The sequence below is a fragment of the Phalacrocorax carbo genome, chromosome Z (assembly GCF_963921805.1).
Source record: "Phalacrocorax carbo chromosome Z, bPhaCar2.1, whole genome shotgun sequence".
Classification (NCBI taxonomy): Eukaryota; Metazoa; Chordata; class Aves; order Suliformes; family Phalacrocoracidae; genus Phalacrocorax; species Phalacrocorax carbo.
In genome coordinates this window covers 26,714,924-26,740,663 of record NC_087548.1, presented here as the reverse complement: position 1 = coordinate 26,740,663, position 25,740 = coordinate 26,714,924, and the positions used below count along the sequence as shown (strand labels likewise).

General features: G+C 42.7%; 1 protein-coding gene across 4 annotated transcripts; it reads right to left on the bottom strand.

Annotated features, from left to right (window-relative positions):
* Positions 1–16,224: 16,224 nt before the first annotated feature.
* MTX3 (metaxin 3) lies at positions 16,225–25,740 on the bottom strand. Of its 4 annotated transcripts, none has more exons than XM_064438212.1 (9): positions 25,610–25,740; positions 24,994–25,063; positions 24,105–24,181; positions 22,491–22,583; positions 21,271–21,453; positions 21,047–21,123; positions 20,043–20,200; positions 19,488–19,632; positions 16,225–18,134 (listed from the first exon to the last, which is right to left on the bottom strand). In XM_064438212.1, the coding sequence occupies exons 1-9, from the start codon at positions 25,688–25,690 to the stop codon at positions 18,086–18,088; spliced, it is 933 nt and encodes a 310-aa protein (XP_064294282.1). In that variant the 5' UTR covers positions 25,691–25,740; the 3' UTR covers positions 16,225–18,085. The 4 variants fall into 4 exon arrangements, with proteins under 4 accessions (XP_064294282.1, XP_064294281.1, XP_064294280.1 ...); XM_064438211.1 differs by having other exon boundaries at positions 19,544–19,632; positions 24,105–24,178; positions 25,610–25,736; XM_064438210.1 differs by having other exon boundaries at positions 19,544–19,632; positions 25,610–25,735.

Below are 25,740 nucleotides of genomic sequence, written 5' to 3'. Positions count from 1 at the left end.
TTTTTTAATTAAAATCTCTGGGGGTTATATTTGAAGAATGCTGACCAGGCATTTATTATATGTCTGCCTTTATAAATCTCCAGTGATTGGCTAACTAAATCTATGGCTTTGAAAACTCACTTTTTATTCTCTGTAATGGGTTATTAAGCAAATAAAACAATGCAGAAATCTAGTCCAGAAGCTGCCACTGTATGCCCTATTCCCCTTTTTTTATTGTTGTCACTACTTTCATAACATATTAAAGACTGCAATAGTTTGAATGCAAATACATGCAAGGCTATTTTAACAGCCAAACCCAGAGCATTGGGTTTGAGATTTCCTATGAGATTTAAGAAAACTGCCACATTTCCTTTGAGATTTAAGGAAACTGTTCCTAAATTTTTCTTGCGTCTAGGTACAGGTTCATCTGTGATCTTCTATTGTTATCTACATTTTGCCCTGTTGGCTGCAACACTTCACAAACTCTCTGCGATGGCATCCAAAGCAACCCTGACCTGGAAAAAAAGAGTATTTTTAACTTTCCCTAGTTCAGTGTCCCATGAGATTAACTAGACTGGAAAGGCAGACTTGTCCAAATGAACACTGGTCTATATTTGTGTTAGAGAAATGATAAAGGCTTATAAAGCAAAGGGATATGCTTAAGATCACCTTATGAAAACACTTTGATGGCCTTTTCAGTTAGTCTTAACTTTCAAACATTTTGAAAACTGCTGATGTCTGAGAAGTTTGATGTTCCTGCCTGCAGCAGGGACACAGCTGAATGGTTTAGTATGGGAGGAAGCAAAGGGTGTTTTTGTCAGAAAATGCTGAGTGTTTATACAATAATCAGCCCTGCTCAGATGGCACATCTGCTTTTTCAGAGACTGGCAGAAATGCAGTCATACCAGCAACATTTTGTCCCCAGAACCGCTTGAGAAAGAAAAAGAAAAAACGCCAACCCATACAAATATGGTCACTGTCTCCACCTGGAGGGAAAATGCTGCCTGACATAACCAACTCATCCCATAGCACAAGCCCCACTCCTGTCCACAGAATGGGGCAGCCCACTGGGAATAGGAGAGCCTCCAGAACCCCTCTGTGGAGATTTCCTCAGCAGCATGAAGAAGAGACTGTGTGGAAAACAGGGAATTCAAAATATTTGCCAGAAGCCCCTGGAAAGCCAGGCACTACCCACTTCAGGTGTGGTGTCAGTTGTTCTTTTTTACTGACTGGGTAACACAGGCCTAAGAAAAGCACTACTTCCATTTAAATAACAAGTGTAATTTCTAATTGCTCTGAAATTCTTCTGGTTTCCAAAGGACTGCAGTAGGAATGTAGTTTCTGTATTCCTCAAGAAGTTGTCTTGCCACTTGATGATAAATTCTTCCCATATTTCTTCCCTTAATAGTTTCTTTAGGGAACTTTTTCCTCTCTTTTTTAAGTCTGTAGGCTGAGGTACCTCTAAATCACACCAGTGCTCTTTATCATTGCCCACCAGAACAGTTAGCCTCAAAAGAGTTTGACCCAAGGTCCTACAGGCCTGTGCCAAGAGTGTGAACTGCTTGCTTATGCTGTAGAACAAAAGTCCCCACAAAAAGCTTCAGTAGACCCATGAACCAGAGTTAAATGCTTATTTGCTACCAGATTACATTTCTCAGTCTGCATGGAAAAGGAAGACTGCAGTCCTGTTTGGTCTCCCAGCAGAGTTTGATATGTGGGGGATGGAGAACCCTCCTTAGTCGGTCAGAACAGCAATTGCTGAAGAGAGTCAAGTGAATTAAAATGTGCCTAAACTCCCAACTTGACAACCCATGAAATGCATCCTCCTGCAAGTCACAGTGTTACCCAAGCCTCTCTGATACCACAGGGCTGTTCAGATCAGGAGCAGAGCTCTGCAGTGAATGCTGCGCATTCGGGGCACAGATCAGCAAAGTTCAGTAGGCTAGATGCTTGGGTGAACTGGGGCTTTTCTGGAAACAGCTCAGCAGAAGATTAATCTTTAACCTGATTCTAAGTCAGGAAGACATACTGTCTCTAATGAGAAGACATGCCATGTTGCAGTGCTCTCTGTGTGCTCTCAGAGGCCCTGGGGACCTCACCAGCAGTCACAGGGAAGGCAACACGCTGAAGTGGAGCATGAAGCTTGCCTTTGGGCTTTGGTTTTTGTTTCTCTTGTCCATTTGCCTGGAGAGAATGTTACTGGAAGCAGGGAAGCAAAATGGGAAGCCAATGGAGCAGAGTAGAGACAAGGGTTAGAGCTGCTGCTTTTATCCGCAGGGGAATTCTACAGTGCAAAAATATGTGAAACCAGTGAATTTTAGCTGCCAGTTTGTGAGAATTTGTCATACTGGTTTTGAAATTCTATGAGGCAGGGAGGGCTGGCCACACCTCTGGACGAACAGCCATGCAAACAGGAGGCTTGGCCTCACAGAGGTGTACTGGTATGCAGTAGCTGGATGGCCTGGATCTGCAGCAGGAAGGACTCCAGTATCTCACAGCCTGGGATGTAGCTGTGTGCACAGCCCCAGCCTACCACTTAACCATACCTCAGCTGCCCAGTGTATGTGGTGTGTGTTTTGTGGCTCTCAGCCACACTCAGAGGTTGATATGAGGTTTCCAGGGTCATGAATACTGGCTGTATGTGCCACTTTGGGTGTCATTTAGATGTCTCCACTGTCAATGGGAGATGAAAATCAAAACAGAGATGAGTTGAAGCTGAGATAATACCTTAGAGGCAACAGCATCTAAAAACCCACATTAGGAAAGATCTTAGCTGTGTGCTCACACCAACCCTGCATGGTTAGCAGTCTGGACATACACATGCTGGCCCAGAAGTTTCAGGGTCCTGCTGTTGTCATGAAGCCAGTGTGTGAACCTGCATGATCATACCTATGTTCAGCATTTCAGTGTGAAGAAAGCCCAGGTTCATCTTGGTCTTTGTGGTTTCCAGGGGGTAATGTGATGACTGTTATGTCAAAGGATGTTCAAGGTTGCCTGTTGGTCTGGCCTGCTGAGCGTTTGGGTGAGAGTCACACTTTGAAATGGTTCTGCGATGGGTTTACTCTCATCTGCCAGAGCTTCTCCAGCAAAAGAAGAAGCTCAGTGTTTAGTGAGCAGCAGATCATGGCTGCCTGAGGAGTACTGCACTGACTTTTGGCCAGTGTGTTTCATGTAAGCCCAGCCATGCCTGTCACATACAGACGTGCTTGGGCAGTGCTGTCCCCGAGGCAATGCCTCCACCTAGCCTCTCTCCAGAATGGGAGCTGCTAGAGTTCCAAACTATTTCAGCTGGACTGCACCTGTGCAAGGTAGTAATATTTACTCATGTCAATAGCAACCACCCCATCACTTGTCATCTCTTGCAAATGAAGCAGGACAGTATTTGGATGAGAGCTCTCCAAGGACATCTTACATGCCACAACTTGTGGTGGCACCGGCTAACTAAGCAAAGTCCACTTTAAAAGAGCATGATGGGATTGTGCTGCATGAGAATCTGTCTTTGACATGAGGCATGAAAGAGAAGTCCTCGCTGCTTATTGCTGTTCCTGTTTCAGGCGTGCCTTTTTCTCTGCAGGAGTGAGTGTCTAGTAAAGCTTTGCATCAGCATGTGAGCTTGGATTTTCTGGCTGGATTCCAATGCAGGCAGTTACCATCTACCTCTGCAAACTTTCCATGCTGTTTCAGTTGGCTACAGAATGATTTTCATTTCATGTTCAAATCTGATTTAAATAGTTATTTGAACACTTGAACAATTCCTTTATTTCACACCCAGTGGTGGGTGAAAGGATGTTATGTAGCATATACTTAGATCCAGTTCAGTGGAAGCTATTACCGTCACTACTGGGGTTGAAACACCGAACAAATCCTGAACAAGTTCTGAAGGAAGCAAGCCAGCCAAACTGGAAAATACTTCATTGTAAAACATTGTGTAGGGCTTATAGTGTCCTACTCAATATATCCAGCAGCTTGTGACAGAAACCTATAGTAAGTCCAACACATTATTAATAGTAAAAGTTTAGTTCTTGAAAAGGGTACTTGTGCTTATGCTAACCATAAGATATGAGATCTGTTTACCAAAAACAAGCTGGTTTAACACACAGCTTAGTCTCTACAACAGTGGCCAAACCTCATTCTAGATACCTACAATTTTCTGGCACCCACGAGAGGACAGACTCCTCCTCAGCTACTTGAGTTCCCTCATTTCACCAAGTAAACTTTTTCTTTCTCTTATATTCCAGTTGTTGAAATTCATTTGCCACCCTCTACTCAAAACTCCATTTATTCTTTTCCTCCCACTTTTCAGAACTGTCATGGTTATCAGCTAAGCAATGTACAATGTAGATTTTTGCAATCTGATGTCATCTTGCTTGGCATATGCTACACCCTCAAATAAGCTGTTGTGCTGAATAACGTACCATATGTATATCTCCCAGGTCTCCCCAGCATTGTGAAGACATATCAGTGCTCTGATTGTGTGCCACTCAAACCAGGATTTTTGCCCTTGTTGTGTAGAGCTTCCAAGTCTGGTGTTACTGACTGGAATAAAATCTTCAGCTTACCCTCTCTTCTCTGCAGCATACTGCTCTGCCTATCAAACCCTGAAAAGGTTCTGGGAAAAGCCTACTCTGATGATCTGCTGAAGAAAGAGATTGCACTTGCTTATATACACCCACTTGTCCTCTAACACTTAAGGTGCTGCTTTGGGTGGGTTTTTGCTTGCATGTGCTTTGTGTGCATGTAGGTTGGGAAGTGGAGTGGAAAGAAAACACAGCAGTGAATTTCAGCCTTCCACAGGTAGCTCAACAGAAAGAGATTAATACTCGAAATGGTCTTCCCATAAGGATTCGAATGGCATGCTAGTAGAGCCTCCTTTCCCTGGCTGCAGTGCAGAACTAGATTGGCTTGCCAGAGTCATTGCAGAGCCACTTTCCTTGGAGGTTTTTTAGGACTTGGCTGGACATGGCCCAGTCCAACTTAGGAACAGTCCTGCTCTTAGTGGGGAGGGACAAGGAACCTCCAGCAGTCCCTTCCAGCCAACACTGTGGTGGTGTCATGTGCCAGAGTCTGACCACCCTGGTCTAGGAGGCTGCAGACCACAGCCCCCAGGCTGGGGGAAGGAGAGAAGAGAGTTACCCAGAGTGGCCAGAGCAGGCAGGATGGTACCACCGTGCTCCTGTTCCAGCTACATGCCATGGCTGGGCCTTGGATTACCTCGAAATGACCCTGCAGGGAATGATCCCCACCTGGAGACAATGGAGCAGGCAGCCACTCCTCCCAAGGGCTCCTCCCTTTCTCCAGGGTTTGGGCATCCTGTTACAGACATCTTCCTAAAGACAGCCCTGAGCGGGACTGCCTTGCCCCCTGCACAGCATGCTCCAGATAAGCCATGGGCACGTCTGGGCACTGAGGCAGCAGCCATGGCACTGCTTACACTGAGCCAGATACTCACCTGAGTACTGGACATTTTTTCTGCCTTCTCAAAGAGCTGTATAATGAGCAGACCCAAGATGCTCCTGCAGTGCAAGGGACTGCAAGTAGTGCTATAGCACACCAAGTGCCTGCTCAGATGGAGCCTTTCATTTTAACTGAGGTCTCTAAAACATCTCATTTTCAGAGAGACTTCTTACAATATCTTTTCTTGGAGGAACACAATAATGAGTGCACGTAGAATAGTGCTCTCCAATTATTACTCAAGAGCAGAAGCATCAGCTCTAATATGCCACGTTTATTTTTCACCTTTAACTTTTTTTGCGTGCATGTTACTGGCATGTGTTTAACTGATTCAAATTTAAAGCTTCTGAATCCATTAAAGGCAACTGGAATCTGATCATCATTGTGGTATCTGTTTTACAGTTAGCAAAACATTCTGTTTTTTCTGGATCCCATTTGCACCCTGGGAAAACACTAGGGACAGATGGTTTACTATCCAAGTTTTACAAGTGGTTAAGATAGGAGTAGGCACCCTGTATGCTGCAAATGTTTATAGAGGTTAAGCATAATCAGCTCCTGCTAGTCCCTGCCAACTGAATTAATTTAGTGGTGAACATGGAGAAAAAGCCTAAGGAAATACAGTTTTATTAATATTTTACATTTTCTACACAGTATTTAAGATCACACCTAAAGAACTGACAAAAGAATCCTATGTCTAGAGCAGAGACTTTAGTTTTCATGTTAGGTATTTACCAGTACTGGTGACTAGCAAAATAAATCTTTAGCTTCATTTTACACTGCAGATGGCAAAGGCTCTTACAACAGTTTTTGGTGACAGATACTCTATCTGGAGTACTTTTTTGTTGACTCTGATCTATTAGCACAGACAGAAAAGTAATGGAACATTTTATTTGCACAGTCGTTCTTTGCAGCAACTGAAAATATATCATAGAATCATAGAATGGTTTGGGTTGGAAACGACCTTTAGAGGTCATCTAGTCCAACCCCCCTGCAGTGAGGAGGGACATCTTCAGCTAGATCAGGTTGCTCAGAGCCCCGTCCAACCTGACCGTGAACGTTCCTAGGGATGGAGCCTTCTCTCCCTCTCTGGGCAACCCATTCCCATGTTTCACCACCCTCATTGTAAGAAAATTTTTCCTTATATCCAGTCTAAATCTACCCTCCTTCAGTTTAAAACCATTAGCCCTTGTCCTTTCACAACAGGCCTTGCTAAAGACATTGCCCCCATCCTTCCTATAGCCCCCCTTTAGGTACTGAAAGGCCTCAGTAAGGTCTCCCCGCAGCCTTCTCTTCTCCAGGCTGAACAACCCCAACTCTCTCAGCCTGTCCTCACAGGAGAGGGGCTCCAGCCCTCGGATCATTTTTGTGGCCATCCTCTGGACCCGCTCCAACAGGTCCATGTCCTTCTTGTGCTGAGGGCTCCAGAGCTGGATGCAGCACTGCAGGTGGGGTCTCACCAGAGCGGAGTAGAGGGGCAGAATCACCTCCCTCGACCTGCTGGCCACGCTTATTTTGATGCAGCCCAGGATACTGTTGGCCTCCTGGGCTGCGAGCGCACATTGTTGGCTCATGTCAAGCTTTTTGTTCACCAGTACCCCCAAGTCTTCTCCACAGGGCTGCTGTCAATCCCTTCATCCCCCAGCCTGTATTGATATCGGGGGTTGCTCTGACCCAGGTGCAGGACCTTGCACTTGGTCTTGTTGAACCTCGTGAGATTCACACAGGTCCACCTCTCCAGCTTGTCCAGGTCCCCCTGGACGGCATCCCATCCTTCTGGCCTGTCAACTGCACCACTCAGCTTGGTGTCATCTGCAAACTTGCTGAGGGTGCACTCGTTCCCACTGTCTATGTCATTGATGAGGATATTAAACAGTACTCGTCCCAGTATGGACCCCTGAGGGACATCATTCATCACTGCTCCGCATCTGGATATCAAGCCATTGACTACTACCCTCTGGATGCCACCATCCAGCCAATTCCTTATCCACCAAACAGCCCACGCATTAAATCCATATCTCCACAGTTTAGAGAGTAAGGTGCTGTGGAGGACCATGTCAAAGGCCTTACAGAAGACCAGAGAGATGACATCTGTTTTTCTTCCCCTGTCCACTGATGTAGTCACTCCATCATAGAAGGCCACTAGTTTGGTGAGGCAGGACTTGCCCTCGGTGAAGCCATGCTGGCTGCCTTGAATCACCATCACTAAGAGAAGCCTGGTCAGCTGATCTCATTTACATACAATAGATCTTTGTTTAATAAGTATTGAATTTTAATATGACTGAGAACTTGACTTCTGGAATCTGAACAGAATTGAAGTGCATTTAATGCTGATATTGTGACAGCCAGTATTTTGTTTCCTGAGGAAATCTGCAGTCACTCTTCTCAAGGCTTGCCGAGAACTGAGACTAGTTGTTGTGACAAGTCGTCATCAATTTTGGCACCTCCACAGCAACTGAAGTTCTGCTCTGCTTTCCAAAGCCTTAAATACTTTAAAATACCTTCTAGAACAACAACAACAACAACAAAAAAAAAACAACCAAAAAAAAAAAACAACCACACACAAACCCCAAACCCTCCGCTCTGCCTTATACACTTGCCTCCTCAGGAAGGCAGAATATTAGAAGTCACAGCTATGTTCAGTTTTTGAAGAAGGAAGGGATTTGGAAAGGAAGAAAAATGAAATTTGCTCATGCTTTCACACAACTGATGTTATTTGAAGAAATTCAAAGTGCAAGTATTAAATTATTATGAAGCTACAAGACAAATGCTTTTATCAAGAAATAGTCTTTTTGTTTCTCTGTCTGAATAATTTTGTCAAAAGCCCCATGTAATTCTCACAGTTAAATGTACAGTGGTAAAAATATTACTGTGTTAGTTCAACAGAGAATACATGGTTTAGAATATCTACTTGATAGCTCTTTTGAGAAATCAACCAAAATTTCAACTGTCCTTCCCAGTACCCTGAGTACCTTTGTCTTGTGCCAAAGTATTGGAAAAAGAATACACTTTTAGCATGAGGTGCTAAAGCACACCTTGGAAAAGACAGGTGATGAGATTACAGACTGTTCTGACTCTTAGGTGATGAACATGCTATCAGGTCCTCATGCAGGATCTTTTCTTAGTGTTTGTGGAAATTCTGCTTGCTGATCCAAGTCTCTCTTTGATGCCAGGCTCCCAGTATGGGAAGAGCCTTCTTTAGTTCTTGTTTTGTTTTGTAACTTCTTGTTTTGTAACTTCTCTGGAGTAATACTGTGAACTGTAAAACAACTTCACTTTCACAATTAATAGATGGATAAAGTGATCCCATCAACAGCTGGGCCCTCCAAGGGCACCTTGGGGGTCAGTCTCCAAAGGTGACACAGCTGTGCATCAGGCTGGAAGATAGAGAGATCAACCTTTGGAAAATCTTGTCACATTGCCTAGCCTACAGCTCTGTGTCTCAGATAGGTAGACATAGCTAAGCGCTAAAGACTTTTCTTTGTCTTGCTTCAGTGTACAAGTGCATTAGTGAGGAGATACTAATATACAATGAGAAACAATGTCGGTGAATCTTAAGTGCATATAATTTTGTAAGGATAATATTACAAGTCACGGGCCCAAGAAACAGTGTTACCCCTTTCAGAAAAGTTTCCTTAAGGCTTGTGTCTGACCAGTGACGGCAGAACCCATGTCATTTTGTTCTGAGAGTTAAATAAGTGCAGCTGTTTCTTTGCAAAAATATAGAGTTCACTATATCCTCATCCATATGGTAAAGGAGAGCCTAGGAAAATATCCTGTTCTCCTTCCAAAAGGGAACATCCCAGCAGGCACTGTGGGGTACTTTCCTGTGCTGTATTGGAAGTTACCAGTCTTGCAGAATTCAGCTACTATTAATTGTGAAGGTCCTGAGAAAGGGTAAAGAGCAGAGGAGCACAAGCAGTGCAACTGCTTATGCCAGGTTAAGCTATCCCATCTATTCAGTGTTGATGTTTGACCTGTGACAGCACGAAAGGCTTCTGAAAAAGTGCACCAGGAAAAAATAAATTTCGTAAAAACTTGGGAGTGGAGGAAGCAGGGACAAGTTAATATATCTGCCATTAGATGTCATCCAAAGAAACAAGTAAGCAAATTAAATGCATCTATTTAAAGTGACTCTATATCAATTCCTTCCAGGGTGTGTCACCTTCATATGCTGAATTACCTAAATTTTTGTAGGAATTATCTCAAAGAAACCCGCAGGAAGACATCTGGTAAACCTACAACTGAAGGAGGTGTTACTGAAGCTGAAAGTACACAAGAAAGTTATTAAAATCTCAGACCACATTGAACTGACTGAAACAGAATGCAAGGAATATTATTATTGTTACAAACTAGCAGCTAACTGCTTAATGAAAATCAGGTGTTTTGCATTCTGTGGGTAGCTTCTAGGAGCACAGACTATTCTATTTCATTCAAATGGTCTTTGGAAGAAATGTGGCCTGGTTTTGTTCTGTACCGTCCTCCTTCTGGCAATATGCAATTTTAATAATGCTTTCAAAGACCAGCAGGTATAGTGAAACAATGCAGGCTCTAAAGTTGTTGAAAATGTGTTATATAGCTAGCCAATTCAGAAGGCAGATGTCATTCTGGCACTTACTTTATCTTTCTCCAAGTGTATATCTTGTGATAAGGGAAATAAGACAGTCTTTTCTATGCCAGTGGACAACTTTCTTACTCAAATGGTGAACAAAGAACCTCTCAAAACTGATTTTTTCTTTTATGTCAGACTTTGCCAGGCACAAGGAACCAACAGGCATTGAAGAATTTTAGGTGCCAGAACTGTGAGTTAGAAACTTGAGAGTGGAAAATGCAGTCTTACACAGATGCAGGCAGGACTTTTCTACAAACATGTACCCTTACTGTGAAGGACGTAAGTAAATCTTCCTTTGCCAGATAAAACAGCAAACTTATACTCTGCTAACACTTTAGATTGGTGTGTGCTTTAACCCAGCTCTGGAAACCAGTCCCTCATACTTCTCAGAAACACCCACCTCTCCTATAACCAGATGAGTCAGCCAGCATCCAGAACCCTCCTTCCAGGAATCTGGCCCACTCAGAAACCTAGCAAAGAAGCACTGGCAATAGTTAATGCAGAGGACTGACACCATCTTGTTAAAAGGGAAAACACAATGGGCAAATACTCTTAAAGTCTACACTGACCATTAAACAAAAGGTCCTAAAATTGCCATGGACACCTCTTCAACTGTTTTCATTTATGAACTAAACAGGTTAGTAAAAGACACTTCTGCCCTCACTTTTCTGTCACTGATATCTCAGCTCCTCTCGTTTAAGCTGTGCATCAGCGCTTGTTATGGCTATGGGTGAATTTCTGATGCCCAAAGACAAAGACAGGGCATCTATATTTGTCTTCTGTCCTACTGCCAACAGGTCATTAAATCCCAGGTTAAAAGCTGTAAAAGCAGTGATGGGAGCATCCTAGCATGTGTTGGAACTTCCCAAACCAAACCCAATAAGCAATTACTGGAGAGCTAGCAACTTTAGATTCAATCTTCCTCAAGCTGGTGAGACCACAGGAGAGCAAACTGACACAATGCCAGTGTCAAGACATGCCAGCATAAGTCAGGGGCCTTCCATACCAAACTGTTCTAAACGTACCTAAGTGTGACCTAAGGCTGACCTGAGAGAAAGCTGAGCTGGTAGTATTACGAGAAACGTGCATTATGCCCTACTTTTCCCACTGTCTTTCACTGGGGGGCTGTAATCCCAGCTGGCCTTGTTCTCCTTGGACTCCTTGGTGGCATGTGATGTCTACTGAACAGGGAGATTGATCTCAAGACCTGCCCATTGCTGGAGGTGGTATCTAGCAGGTACCATGCCTCCCACAGAGTATTTTTTAGGAAAAAAAAGTAATCATCCTGCCTGCTTCAGTTCTTCTGAACACGTCACTCCGTTGCTATGTTCTCTGCACTGGGTGCCACTGATTGCCAACACCATTTCAACACTTAGTCTTCCCTCTGTGAAGACAACTACCTGGCTCAGCTAAAATAGGGAGGCCAGATAAACACAATAATCCTTGTGAGCTGCTAAGGCAGCAGATAGAACAGTTGGGAAAGTGCTTCTTACCCCATAGAAGTCAGGAATTTTGAGTTTTTCATATTCTGCGCAGAGGAAACAGGACATTTCAAGGATTTTAGTGAAAAAATTAGGTATCGCTGGCCACTGCAGAAAAGCTACTAATCTACTGGCTCTGACACTTGCCTGGAGTTGTGGAGCAGCCAAAATGAGTTCTCACTTTTTTTAATTGAGAGCAGAAAACTGAAATCCCTCTCCCATGTAATCACAGACTACCAGCTATTCGAGGCAAATTTGTGCCTGTTCCGTATCCATCAGCTCCCTTCTACCTCTCTCCATATTCCTATCTGGGTACGAGCAATCTTTCTTGTCCAAAACAGTACATATTCTGTAGAAAATATAGGTTTCAAAAATATGCATTTTCCGACAGCAACAGTTTCAGCAGAACACGTGTCACTGGCTGTGGAGGTGCTGCAACCATTCCTCTTCCCCATGGCTGCTGATGAGCAATGGAACATGCTACTGGAGGAATTTCTAGAGATGCTTCTCACTGTGGTCAGAACTAAGAGCAAAATTCACTGGGAAATCCTGACCTGAACATATGCAGGCCAGTTTAACTAAATATCAGTCTTGCCTTTTAACAGTTGGAAGAAAAGCTTTCTCCTTTTTTTTTCCTCTTTTTGTTTTTCTTGTGCTTTTAACAATTCTCAGAACACAAAGACACCCCATAGCTGGACCCCACATGGAAACCTAAAGACTTTCCCTTCAGCATCTGACTCTTCAATGCTATGGCATTCAAGTGCAAGTTAAATGTAAGTTGAAATAACTGACTGCAGGAATGAAAAAAGGTTGGAGCAGGAGACTTAAGATTTAAAATAAAAACAACTAAAAAGCATGTGGAAAAGAAAATCAGCCACATTTGTTTGAAATAATTACCTAAATAAGCAATAACTGCAAGAGCCAAAACCCTGTAAGAACATGGGTAAGTGATAACAGCTATGTGGAGGTAACAGAGTGATGCATCAAGGGTAAGAGGGCAGATACGGGGATGCTGTTTGCAGCACAGTAAGGACAGCGGCCTATTGCTCAAATAGCAAAGGGCAGCTCCCAACATGGCCATTACTACCATTTGCACGACTGCTGTTGTGCCAACAGTAAATCAGCTGGCAGCAACTGATAAATGATCATTCACTGCAGCAAACAACAAAACAAATGAAGCAGGACACCCACTTCCATCATCTGAAGGTTGCTTTGATTAAGCCATAGCTTTACAGACTCACACTTCCTTGTGTGTGCTCTCCCTCTCTCACATCTACATTCTTGGAAACAAAAACCATGAGGTGTTTGTGTGAACTGGCAGGCTGCCTAGCCACCCTTGTCAAAATGGCCTGGCAAATTTGAGCTGAGCGCCAGATGCTTACAGAGGGACTGCTTCTACCTAATGAGCCCACTTGATACCCAAGGCATGTAATTTCTCTGCACTCTTCATTTAACTGAAGCACCAGGAACATTCTGTATTTTCATAACAGTAAATCACCAACGGACCCCACATGTAACACTTCAAAGCTGCAAAAGTTTGGAACACTGACATGCAAGATAAAAAAACCCATGTTGTTTTAATGAGAGAATGAGCAAAAGGGAGCTGAACAGTGCAGAGGAACAGCCTTGTGCTATAGGCTGATTTACTGCAAGATCTTACTGGCTGTGCATCTAAAGTTGTCCCATCATTGATTCCTGGTCTCAGCTTAGCTTTTAATGAAACTCAGTAAACCTTGCTCACTTGGTCTTCAACTGAGGCAGACTGGCCTAGCATGTTACAAGTAATTTCATTCTTTATTTTTCAAAACCTGCAGCAAGTCATTGAGTTCCCCCCACCTTTTGCCCACAAGAGCAGTATGTCATAGCTAGTGAAGCAGTCTTCCACAGTACCAAGTCCTGTGACACTGATAGGTGTCTCAGACAACAGGTTGGTAAGGGTAGAAGTAGATGCCCGTGATGTCTTTCCCTTGCTAACTTTTTCCTTCCTTCTCCTTCCCAGCTTCTTTCCAACCTGATCTGTTTTCACCTGGGACTTGGGATCTGTTCCTGGGAGCTTTGCTCCAGGCAGAAACAGCAAACCAGTGTGGTACAAGGAACACTGGACTTTCTTCTTCCCTTCTTTGCTTTAACACATCCCTGAGGTGGAGCAAAAACTCACCTGCCTTCCTGGCAGCTACCACTGATACAGCACCCTGCTCCTGAACAGGCTGCCTCCAGCCGTCCCCATTGCTGGGCAGGTCTCCTAGTGCAAGGAGGACACCAGTATAGTGGGGCTTGTCTGCTGCCCAGACCAGGAGACAAGGTACTACAAGAACATTAAGCCCCATATCATCATCATCCCTCCATGGCTGGGTCTCACACAGATGCAGAATGGCACTGCTGCCAAGGGGCCTGTATGCCAGACATCATGTGGGCATATGCCTAGCAAGCGGCTGGGCTGGTGGAATAGCTCCTCATCCAGAAACCTGCCTACACTCAGCCACTTCTCACCTTCCCCAGCAGAGACTAGCACTCCCAAGCTCTGCAGGCAAAGCTGCCTTGTGGGTGCTCCCTCACCTGCTTCAGGGGCAAAATGCTTCATGAGCTGAAGCTGCTTAAAGCTGCTGCTCAACAGGCACACACCTGGCTGCTGCAGACATGGGCCAGAGCACCCATGGTGGCTAAAATGCCAGAACTAGCCAGGTGAAGGAGAGTGGCTTTTCCACTGTCACACTCAGAGCTGAAAGAGGACAGTGGCCAGATGCTGAGTGGAAAGCTCTGGGCTGTGTGCTTTGATATTTCACCAGCCCAACTCTCTGTGTGACTCTTTAACACCACTTGCTGTGCTGAACAGCCTGGTCCCGCAGGAGTGCTCTAGCAAGCACATCAAAATCCATCACCTCACTGGCTTTGGTTAGCACCAAGCAGGGTTATGGAGCATTTTGCTGCATCAGGCTAACTACTAACAACAGGCTAAAATGATTTGTGAAAATGGATGTTTATACTGTGAAACAGTACATTTTTTATGCAGTGTCTGGTTAGTCAACATAGTTTTAAGTATTTTAGGGATTGGACAACTTGTTGCCAACGGTGCAGACCAGCCAGATTTGAGTCACAGTGCAGTTTGTCAGTCTAACATAAAAACCTGGTCTGCCTTTCTGTATGGGGGGGTGGGGAAAAAAAGCAGTATGAATGGTTCCTACTGCCATGCCAAGAATAACACCAAGCAAGAGAGGAAACCTACTCAAGTGAGTCTGGATGCCGTTTTAACCAGGAATCAAATACAACTGGGTGTTTTTCTCAATTGAGTGCTAAGCTACATTGGCTTTTGTGATGTGACTTTACCAATGTGTAAGTGTATATAAAAGCATAATGTAACAATATTTTCAGAGGGAGGAAAAAGACTTTTTTAAAGCTATATTGGAAATGTTAAATAGACCATATTTGTAGCAATTCCTTTGTAACATTTTTCATCTTATTTCTTCAGGAATATACACATTCCTATGATGAGCTGACAGAAGGACACAGAACAGGCCTAAAGATATCTACACGTATGCTTTTACCACGACTGCCTGGGAGCAGGAGCGTTAAATTTGCAACCCACCGGAGCAGTACACCCCACTTACAACTGGCAGCCTCCTCCACAAGGGAAATCGTGGCAGGCTGGATGAGTTGCTTTAGAAGTTACAATCTCTTCCCAGCCACCACCTTTCAGGGGGTGGGCTGGGAGAAGGCAACCCACCAGCTGCCCTGGCAGCAGCAAGGTAACAGAAACCCAGGGGTATATCCTGCCCAGTATTTCGAGACTGCAGAGCTGTGGCATGTAAGACAGCCAGCTGCTCTGCAGAGGAAGCAGGTTGCATGCGATGGTTTCATGGCCCCACCACTGCTGCTTGGCCGGAAGTGCTGATGCCTTTCTTTGCTGACCACCTGCAACCTCAGGCAGTGGAGGAAAAGCCTATCACCTCAGCAGGTTTTCACTCTACAGCCGAGGTAGGAAGCTAAGGCCTCCTTTACATTTAGAAGAGGCACACATTTTCAGGACTCAAATCACTTCACAATTTTAGGTATCTACTTTTAAGATTAATTGCACCTAGGTCCCACCTTTCTCCACTAGCCACAGAAGGAGCTTTTGGATCATTTACTGAAACTGATTCCACCCTGGATGTCGTTAACTGCTTCAAACCTCAGGCACACAAAATAGGCCAGTAACCCAATGGGCAAACCTGAGCTGTTGGGCCAGAGATGACACTTCCCACGTAAAGGAGCTTGGTTTTGAATTCACCCTGGATAAAAGGTAAAAAAAGGAAGTGCATCACTGCACAACCTCACTTGGGTGCCTGGGATGGTGTGTACTTCTGCAGCCAATGTTCGCTGTGATTTCTAGCCCTGCTGTCCTATGCTATCCAGTGAATGAAGTTACTTGGGCATTGGTCTGTTGAAATTTCGCTGTCACACAGCCCAAGGCTCATGTTTACCAAGACTAGGAAACCCGTGCTTCCCCACTCCTCCCTTCCCAAAAGCATCTGTGTGAAAGGAAGGATTAGTACTGAAGAGTAGTGGTTAAAATTTAAAATCTGACCTCATACACATGCTATAATGATCCAATTTCTTGTTCCAGCAGTTGGCAGCTTTTTTTTAAACTGACAAGATAAACCTTTTCATAAGGGAAAAGAAAAATGTTTAAAAAACTGACATCATTTCCGCAAAAAACACTACCAAAACTCCACTGAAAAACCAAAATTTTAATCTTGGAACAACGACCGTTTTACAAAGAGATTTTAAAGATTGAGTGTACATATTCACAAAAGCAACAAACTAAGGCATAGTCTCCACAGCCATGTTTCTAAATTAACATTTCAAAACCCATGTGACTTGACGTCATTTAAACCTTGTCAAGATACAGAAAGCAAAAGTTTAAAATAATTTTACTTACTTTTACATGTAGTGGACTGTCAGCTTACAAAACTATCATGAGTACGAGCTAGATTAATTTCAAATCACTGAAACATGGTTCACTACTAAAAGCATGAAGCTTAAACATTATTTTAAAGTGCTCATTAGAAACCTAACCCTTCAATTATAATTTAGAACTTTTAAAGATATTACATTCCTTACATATCAAGTCTGAGAGTACAATATATACACAATCTACAGTCTTGTCTGTATAAATAGAAAATAATTTATCTTTGTATCTCAAACATGACTAGTAGCTGAAGGGAAGCTGAAAGACTATCTCGATTTGGCCCAAAAAGGAAAAAAAAACAGAAGAGCCATCTCATATACAAAATTCTGATGGCTGTGTATCCCCAGTGGTGCCAGATTCTGGTCAATCTCCTTGACTAATTCCCATTACACCCTCTCACGAAGCATCTCACAGCACAAGAATTACAGCATCTCTCTCAAATTGCTGGGGTCTCTAGAACTGGTAAGGCTGCTGCTCAGAGGGAACATAGTGAGACACAAGTCCCTTAATTAAACAGAAGAAAAACATGCTGCAATGTATTCCAGTCTGCAGAGATAAAAGAACTCTGCACTAGACTGTCAAACAACAAAAATTTGGACTTTTAGTTTTTGAATGTCCTGTAGGAAAAAACCTGTTAAAAAAAAAAGGAAAAAAGTAATTTAAAGGCATCTGTGACAAATTTAGAAGCCTACATCAGATTTCTTTTTAAAGCCCTAACCAGTTCCTTTCAATCCAGAGCCACAGTATGTTTACTAGTCAAGTCTCTTGCCCTGACAGGAGCTAAATCTCTCCATCTCAGTACCAATCCTCTGTGATTTTGACTTAACAGTTTTGCAGCATGTGGTATTACCCTGTGCGCAGGTTAAGTCAGTTTCACACAGGCCTAATATCAGGTACCTGGGAAATGTTAGTATTTACAACATTGTACTCCCCACAGGGCACACACTTTTCAACAAACTGCCTCCAAGGACAACATGACAAGCTTTCAAAAAAACAACCTTAGAACACAAGACCCAAGAGTGTTCATGGAAGTACAATAACAAATATTTAACTTCCTTTCATTCGCATGAAAATGCTTTTCATTTCTCAGCTGCCATGAAGGGCAAATTTTGGGTTTTTTCCCACTGTTTTCACTGATTTTGCAACTGGGCTTTGTAATTTTCAGACGCATATGAGAGTATACTCACTCACAAATAGTAACATGATTACAGTAAAATCGAAAGCCACAACGTAAAATAATGGTGGACATTCCTTAAGTGGAATTTTAACATTTGGTCAACATTTCTGCTGTGCTAAAGGCAAAAATATGCTGTACAAAATCACTTTAACATCTGGCAGGAATAAGCCTTGTTTACTTTAGCCTCAGCTTAGTGTGTGGTCAGCCTGAACTACACCGTTTCTTAAAACAACAGGTAGCTAGGAGATTGTAAAGCTGCACTTCTTCCCTACTTGTACCCATTAGCAGATTCTTCCCTTGCAAAACAACATTCATGTGAAAAAATTAACTGTGACGCTCAGAAGAGTTGAAGGCAAATACGTGTATGGGCAACAAAAGCTGTCAAGGTGACAAACGGTTCAGTGGACTGCTTTGTTCTCCACCTGCAGCAAGCTTGAGAGTTGTTAGCTTTCGAGGGGGATGCTGAGGACTCTTACGAAGGTTGTCATCCATCTGCAGAGAAATAATGAGAGACTGATCTGGCAAACAGAGGAATACAGATTATACAACTAGTCTGTTCATCAAGGCTGCCATCATTAATGCTGGTTTGGGTTTTTATTTACCCTGTTATTTCAGGCCCAGCCAAAACTGGTATTTTGGTTCCTTTCCACTTCCAAATACCCACTTGTGTTAGAGCGGCCATTCATTCCATTAGCTTATGGTGCATCAAACCCAGGGCAAATAGGCACGCTTCTGTTCACATCATTTTGACAAAAGCAAGAAAGTAACATCATCTAAGAGGTCAAAGTTTCAGTTCTGTACAATAGCCAAACACTGCTAGAAAACAGACTGACAAACTGCTAACATCATTGGCTGCTTTTGCATGTTCAGCACCTTGCAAGAACAAATAATTTTCAAATTAGAAATATTCTGGAGGTGCTGGTGAATTTAATTAGTTACAGATTTCAAAAACTATTTGATAAAGAACTTTTGATAGGATCTTTTCGAAGACAAGTTAAAATTAATCTCTGAATACAAAGATTTTACATTTTCATAACAAATCAATTTAATGCCCTGTGTAACGTGGTATCAAAAAAAAATCCAGTTTCTACAGAATAAACAATCACAGAAGACAGCACAGAGATCTCCGCAGGTTGTCTAGTCCATCCCATTTCCTCAAGGTAGGATCAGCTTTACCTAAATCATGACTGACAAATATCTTTATAACCCATTCTTTAAAACTTTCACAGCCACACCCCACTACCACCGAGAGGAGTTACAATCAATACCTAAAGCTACAGGACCTGATCATAATTAATTACCTATTTCATACACTGCTCTTTTTCAGGAAGAGATGCCTTCTACCCTTCTAATTAAAGTGCTCTGTCTACATCAGAAGACTAGTTCTTCACAAGTTATTTTTCACATAAGTTGTACAGCTTTTGATAGGTGCTGAGTGACAGCCGTGGAAACAAAGAATATAAAAGAAATAAAAGCTAGACATAGAACAAGCAGAAGAAACAGTGACTGTAGGTTAGTGACTACAGCATTCAGGTGGGAGCAAGGAGAGCTGGCAATTGACCTTAACTTGCAGGACCATTTCTGAGTTTTGATCTAAGCATTTGCCTCCTCCTTTGCTAGAATGTACACTTGCAGAAAGACATCCTTCTTCTGTTGGTATGCGCACTTGCACGACAATGTTCTTCTGATTGTAATAAAAATACTTTCTAAGTTCAAGGCTTCATTAATTATTCATTTCAAATTACATAATATTCTTCCTGCCTCTCTACACAAAATAACTCACTAGAAAAGAAGCAATTAAAATAAAACATCCATTGTACAGTTGCAGTTGCCATGCAAAAACACCTGTGACCAAGTAACAACAATGAAGCAGGAAAATTAGAGACTGAAGCAAAAGTAACCTTTTCAATCAAGTTGGATTCCTTATTTACAAGCTGTGTGAGTTTCCGCAGATTAGCATCTGCTGTATCCTGTCCAGCTGGAGAGTGGCCTGGAGAGTGAAGGTAGAAAGATGAAGAGTGAAAAGGTATTTACAAAAGCTTTTAAATCCTTAAAAAATAAACCCACATTGGAGAGAAAGTTCATGCAGTATTTTTATCCTAAGATGACTTTAAGTGGAAAAACCATTCCATGTGAGAAAAACAGAAGCACTAAGCATGAGCTATAGCATAGAGACAGGTGCATTTTGCCAATGCTTGACAATGTAAAACTGAGTATTAACCTTTGTTTTTAATTTTCAATCCTTTCTGCACAACTTTGCAAGCTTCTCTACCTCATTTCCCCACAGAAGCTCCATAAACTACATAAAATCTAATTCTGCCTTGGTTCACAGATGGAAACCTGGAGTCCTAATCCAAACAAGACTATACATGAGAAAAGGCAAAAAGAGACACAGCTTACCTGAGACAGTTAACCTGAAGTAGCAAGTTAAAATATCATCACAGAATCGACAGAGATTGGAAAGGTGTTTCAAATGCTTTTGTAATTGTACTCTGGGGAAAGACACTTTATAAATCGGTGCAAGGAAACCAAACACAAAGGCATCCAAGGTAGTAGGCCTGAAAAAAGTGACAAAACAACACAAAAAACCGAAGTGACTGAGGTAAGACATTAAGACCTTTACAGTGTAAGCTGTTTTCTGTGTATGTCAAACACAACTCAGGATAGAACATAGCTCTTCTGGCATTCCTTCTGTTTGTATCAATCTGGTAAAACCTCTGCACAGAGTACTGACTGATTTCAGCACCTCATACTGGCAAGCTGAAACAGTAACTTCAGCATTAAAATCCAGTCACGCTGTCACATACACTGATAAACAAGCCACTCTAAAACACATTTCTGGCACCACGAAAGCCAGGCTGTACACCAGGGGACCAGGATCCTCTCTCAGGAAGTGGTCCGACTTCAGTGGCTAAAGGAAGATCATCCTTTGGCACTATGTCGTTGGAAATACCTGCTTCCTGCTCCTTTCTCTGTGAACACGGTACAGGCAAAGGAGTCTTCCCAGACCTACACCCTCCTCCCATGAAGGCAGTGGTAACAGCTCAGGCTTGAAGCTTTTTTTCTACATAGAAGCACAGGAGGTGACATTCAGTGGCTAGAAAAGCATCCTCTACTGCTACTGTAACTCATCAAGCACCCCACATTTTCTTAGCAGCTGTGGGTAGCATCTGCCTCTCTGTGGAAAAATGCAGGATAAGGGAGACACCACATTGCCTTAGTCCAAAGATCTCATTTGTGCCCTGCTTGCTCATCTAGATTTATCTGAACAACAGAGTGTGAGACATGAAACTCCTGTGCCGCACTTTTAAGATCCTGGCAGGTTATAAAAAAAAAAAGCTTAAGTGTTCTCAGAGTCATGTGGTACCTGTTTTATTAGTAATTGAAAAAAAAATCACACTCACCTATCTCCAAAGAAAAACTGAGATGTTCCCAATCTCTTTGACAGGAGATTTAAGCACTCCTTGGCATCCCTGTATATCTGATGAGAAACAAGACTGTCTAAGACCCCTAGGAGTAGCAAGGCTAGTATGCACAGCATTGCTCATCATTCAACAGTGTTCTAGACTGTTTCAGTTCTTGTCTTCGACAACATCAACTTGCAAATTCTTTAGTACACAACACATACCTGTGCCTCCACTTCAGTGAGACTGTAGAGTGGAGGCGCTCCCCTGGTCAGCAAGATCCTGTTCAGTGCTTTCCTGGACATCTTTCCAGGCAGATACAAACCCAGTGGGAAAGGCATCCTTGAGGCAAACCATGGCTTTGTCACACTGCAGTAATTTTCAGCATCAACCCAGAAAGTGTGCAGCTGTATCAACATAAGGAAGAATATGACTGGAATTTGAGTAAGAATAGTAGACATCTCTCAAAAGTTTAATGCGCAAGATCTCTGTCAGAGAAGCAGAAGCACCAGGAATTACAGTAATTTAAGGCAATCAGGCTCCACATTGGATTATACTAATCCTTTGAGTGTAGGAATACATAATTAAGGCAACAGCTACCTTCCACCTAAAAAAAACCCAAAGACAGTACGCAGACCTATAGACATGTGCATAAAGTTACATACACACTCATGTTTCTGTATGTGTGTATATGTATATACACACACACTCACACACACATACTGTATATAGAAAAGATATTTTAAAAGTTGCAGATGTACAGGATCAGGTTTGAACTTTTTATAGTTTTTTTTCAAATTTTACATAAATCTTAAAAGATATTATGAAATTATGAATTTGAAACCTTGCGGGTCAGCTGAAGAGGCTAGCCTATGATATAATCTGGTGAAAGTACTTTTTCTTGTACAAACTGAAGCCAAAGTAGTTCAAGAGATCCAGTATCAGGGGATTTTTATAGCTCTAATGTACTTACACTAAACTAGTGAGGGTGTGTGGCCATGTGTTATTTAGAACTGAAAAATGAAACTACTGATGGGTATTTTGGTATTTCAAAAGTTCTACCTGAACAGTTCAAAAGGCTCTCACAGCATGCATGCCACATCAGACACACATACTAATATTTTTTATAAAAGAATCAAACAAAACAAAACCTGGCCATAATAAGCTGTTTTGAGGATACTGTTTCCCAAAAAGAAGAAACATTCGTAGGTGCCCTTTTAAAATGTCTTTCATATATTCATTATCATTACTTCACATCCCAGAGACACACACTTCTTTCCTTTTCAAAAGCTGCCAGGCAGTATTTCCAAAATTGGACTAGCAAAGCAAATACATTCCAGTCAGGACTATGGCTGAGACACTTTAATGTCTCTCATGTTGGGCACCTCTTGTAGTGATCAATTCCAAAAATTCTGACCATTATGAAGTATTTCCCAGTATTTACCAGAGCAGAAAGCAGTTTCTCTTCAAGCAGTGCAATGAATGCCAGTGTATCAGCTCCTTGTTTTGCAGACAATTCATAATCAGCATTGTATTTCTATTAATTAAAAAAAACATACTACAAGTAGTATTACACAGAACTTTCCAAAAAAATAATCAATGCAAGCTGAAGTTACTTGAAACTCAACAGCTATCAAGTTAGTAAATATAACAATATTTTGCAGGAAAGAAAGCATGTGCTCTCTAGAATTTCTTTACTTCCTCAGGCTAGCTATGTCACATCTCCTTCCATCTCCCTTTTGCACTTTCCCATTCTTAGATTTTTGGGCCCTCCTATTCCCAAAATAATTCTTGAGACTCCTTCCCATTGCTTTCCAAGCAACTGTCCAGTGATACACAAGCATTTTTTCAGTTCTTCGGGCTGTAGCAAACCTCTGGCAAGTCCCCACCTTTATTTTTGAGGAAGCATCTGACACTTCAGCTGGTATAAGCATACAAAAGAGCATAATTCCCATCTTTTGCTCTTTATTACTATTCTAAAAGTTTAGAAATTGGATGCTAACAATATAAGGGATCAAATGCACAGCTAAATTAATGCAGTTACAGATGTCTCAGCTTTTAATCCTTACACTGGATCCTTTTAAAGTACATTAAAAGGGTTGATACGTTTTTTTTAGGGGAGAGATTTGCTTCATTAATTTAGAAACAAAGAGTCAGTGCTGACCCTTATTTTTAGGTATCTGAAAAGCAAGCATACTATTGTTACACTTTAACTCAAAGAGGGTTTTTTTCCCAGCCTAAGGAAACTTTGGTATTCAAAAAGAGAAACCTCTGAATTTTAAAACAACTGCCTAAAATCCCATCTCAAATGCAGTTTTCAGCTTCTGCTTTTCTCTCCCCAAGGATTTAAAGTTTCATTAACATGGCATTCATCAGATAATCTTGACTAGGCAGGAACTGAATTTCTAATGTAAAAGCAAAATAGTAAGCTGGAGGACAATCTTAAGAAATAAAAAGATGATGCCATGCTTTATTAGACAGCTTTATACTTTGTGAAGAAATCATATAGTTTTATTCTCTGTGAATATAATATTAAGAGACCTGCAAAAGGCAAGCAAGAGTTAACTACACAATAACATGATGTGCATCAAGAAATGCAGACTTTTTTATGCTACAAGCTATGGAAAAACTATGTAGATTAAAAACAATGCTGTATGTATTATCATTCAAAAACCAGCACTGGGAGATGATCACCTATTTAAGCAGTTTAAACTACACTTCCCAAACTGTGATATCCTAGGTCTGCAAAGCCATAATTACATTAAAAGTGCTGTAATTAAGAGCAGGATAATCAGCGAGAAACTGCCTAATTAAGGCCAGTTTGTTGTCTTTTTCAATGAACAGTTTTCTCCTGCCTATTTTTAAATCTTTCACTTCACTAACAATCAAACTTTCAAACAGCAAGCATCTGCTATTTTGCAATTCTCATGTATGTATGAAAAACAGGAAAGCACTGGGTCTGAAGTGAGTTCCAGACTCTCAGAAGCCTGTATGAATGTATACAGGGGACATGCAGAGTCACAATGCAGAGAAAGCAAATCTTTTGAAAGAGGCCTACCTGTTTTCTCAAGAAGTTTAGTATTTTTGCTGGCTGAGAAATAACAATGTCTTCTGATAGCAGGACTGGTACATCTACTAGAAGGCATAAATAATACCATCAGCAATTTATATGGGTGAGTTCTAACACAACTAGAAAGCAATCAGGCACTTCACTTACTTTTCTCTTCTCCACAGCATGCTCTGATTTTCCTAACATGTATGCGTAAACTAAGCTTTTACACAGCAGGAATGTTCCACCAAGGTCACAAGTGTGTTTAGTTTATTGTGGCCTTCAGTAATAAAAATACACAAAAAAGGGGCCACATGAAATCAGGCTGAAGTCAATGTCTTCTGCTAGATGCCTGATACTTCGAGAACCAGGCTACTTGTCTGGATTTCAGATGTTCATCTTAAGACAAAAACTCCAACTCAGTCTAACTGCCCTCTCAAATCATTTGCCCCTGGGCCTCTCCTTCCTTCTACTCCAATTTCTCCCTGCCCTTCCCCTCCAAATCCATTTTAACCACCTGTTTTCTCTAGCCTTGCTACAACCACTCTTTAAAATTTGCTTTCACTCTATCATCAATTTAGACTGCCTGACAGAAACAGGTATGTACTTGGCACCGCTGCTTTGTTGACTGTCCACTGCTTCACCCATACATATTTTAATAAAGTGCCCTTTGAGGCATTTTATTTATGCCTTCCATTATTTTACTCCCACAAATTCACCACACTTGATAGTGTGATTGAAGTAATTTATTGATGTATTGTGAAAGCTCGTAGCCTTCACTGGGCCGGGTTACACTCATGAACACAAAACAAAAGCGAACTCAGAAATAACCTAGAAACTGGAACCTGCGTTTATAACATGGCTATGACTAAAACAATAAAAAACACAAAAAATGTACCTTTCAGGGCCCTCCAGGAGTTATTTATAGTATTCACTGTCAGGGGAGCACCAGAAAATTTGGCATAAGCCTGCAATAAAGATTGCGGGGAAAAATTTCCACTCAGTATGTGTAACAAAAGTGTAAGATAGCACTTTAAAACTTGTTTTAAACAGCTTCGGGCACTGAACGCGGCTAAAAATAACTGCGGCTCAGACGGTTTTCAGTGCCCAACGCGCTCCCCGGAAACGCCGCCGGCGGAGACCGGGCGGCCCGCTAGGGCAGGACGCCCCCACGACGGGCAACCCTGCCCGCGGCTCGGAGCGGGAGGCGCGCAGCGGTCCGCGGCCAGGAGGCTCCCCGCGGGGACAGAGCCAGGTGCCGCGCCGCCATGCCCTGACCTACCGCCAGCCCCACCGCCGCCGCCTCCCACCCCCTGCCCAACACGGCAGCAGAGGCGGGCCCCATGCCCAGTACAGGCCCGACCTGAGGGCGATGAGGGCGGGCGCGCCTCTCAGCGGCGGCGCCGCCTGTCCCGGGAGGAAAAGCCATGCGGACAGCTGTGCCGGCGGCAGGCAAGCCCCGGGGCGCCGTCTTTCCCACCCTCCCGGGGCGGGTGGCGGCCGCCGGCTGTTACCATGACGATGAGAGACTCCGGGTGCGGGGACGGCAGCCCCCAACCGTCTCCCCAGCAGCACAGCTCCATGGGAGCCGCCATCTTGTCCGCCCTCCGCGCGGGCCCGGGAAGTGCGGCGCTGCTGCCCTCGC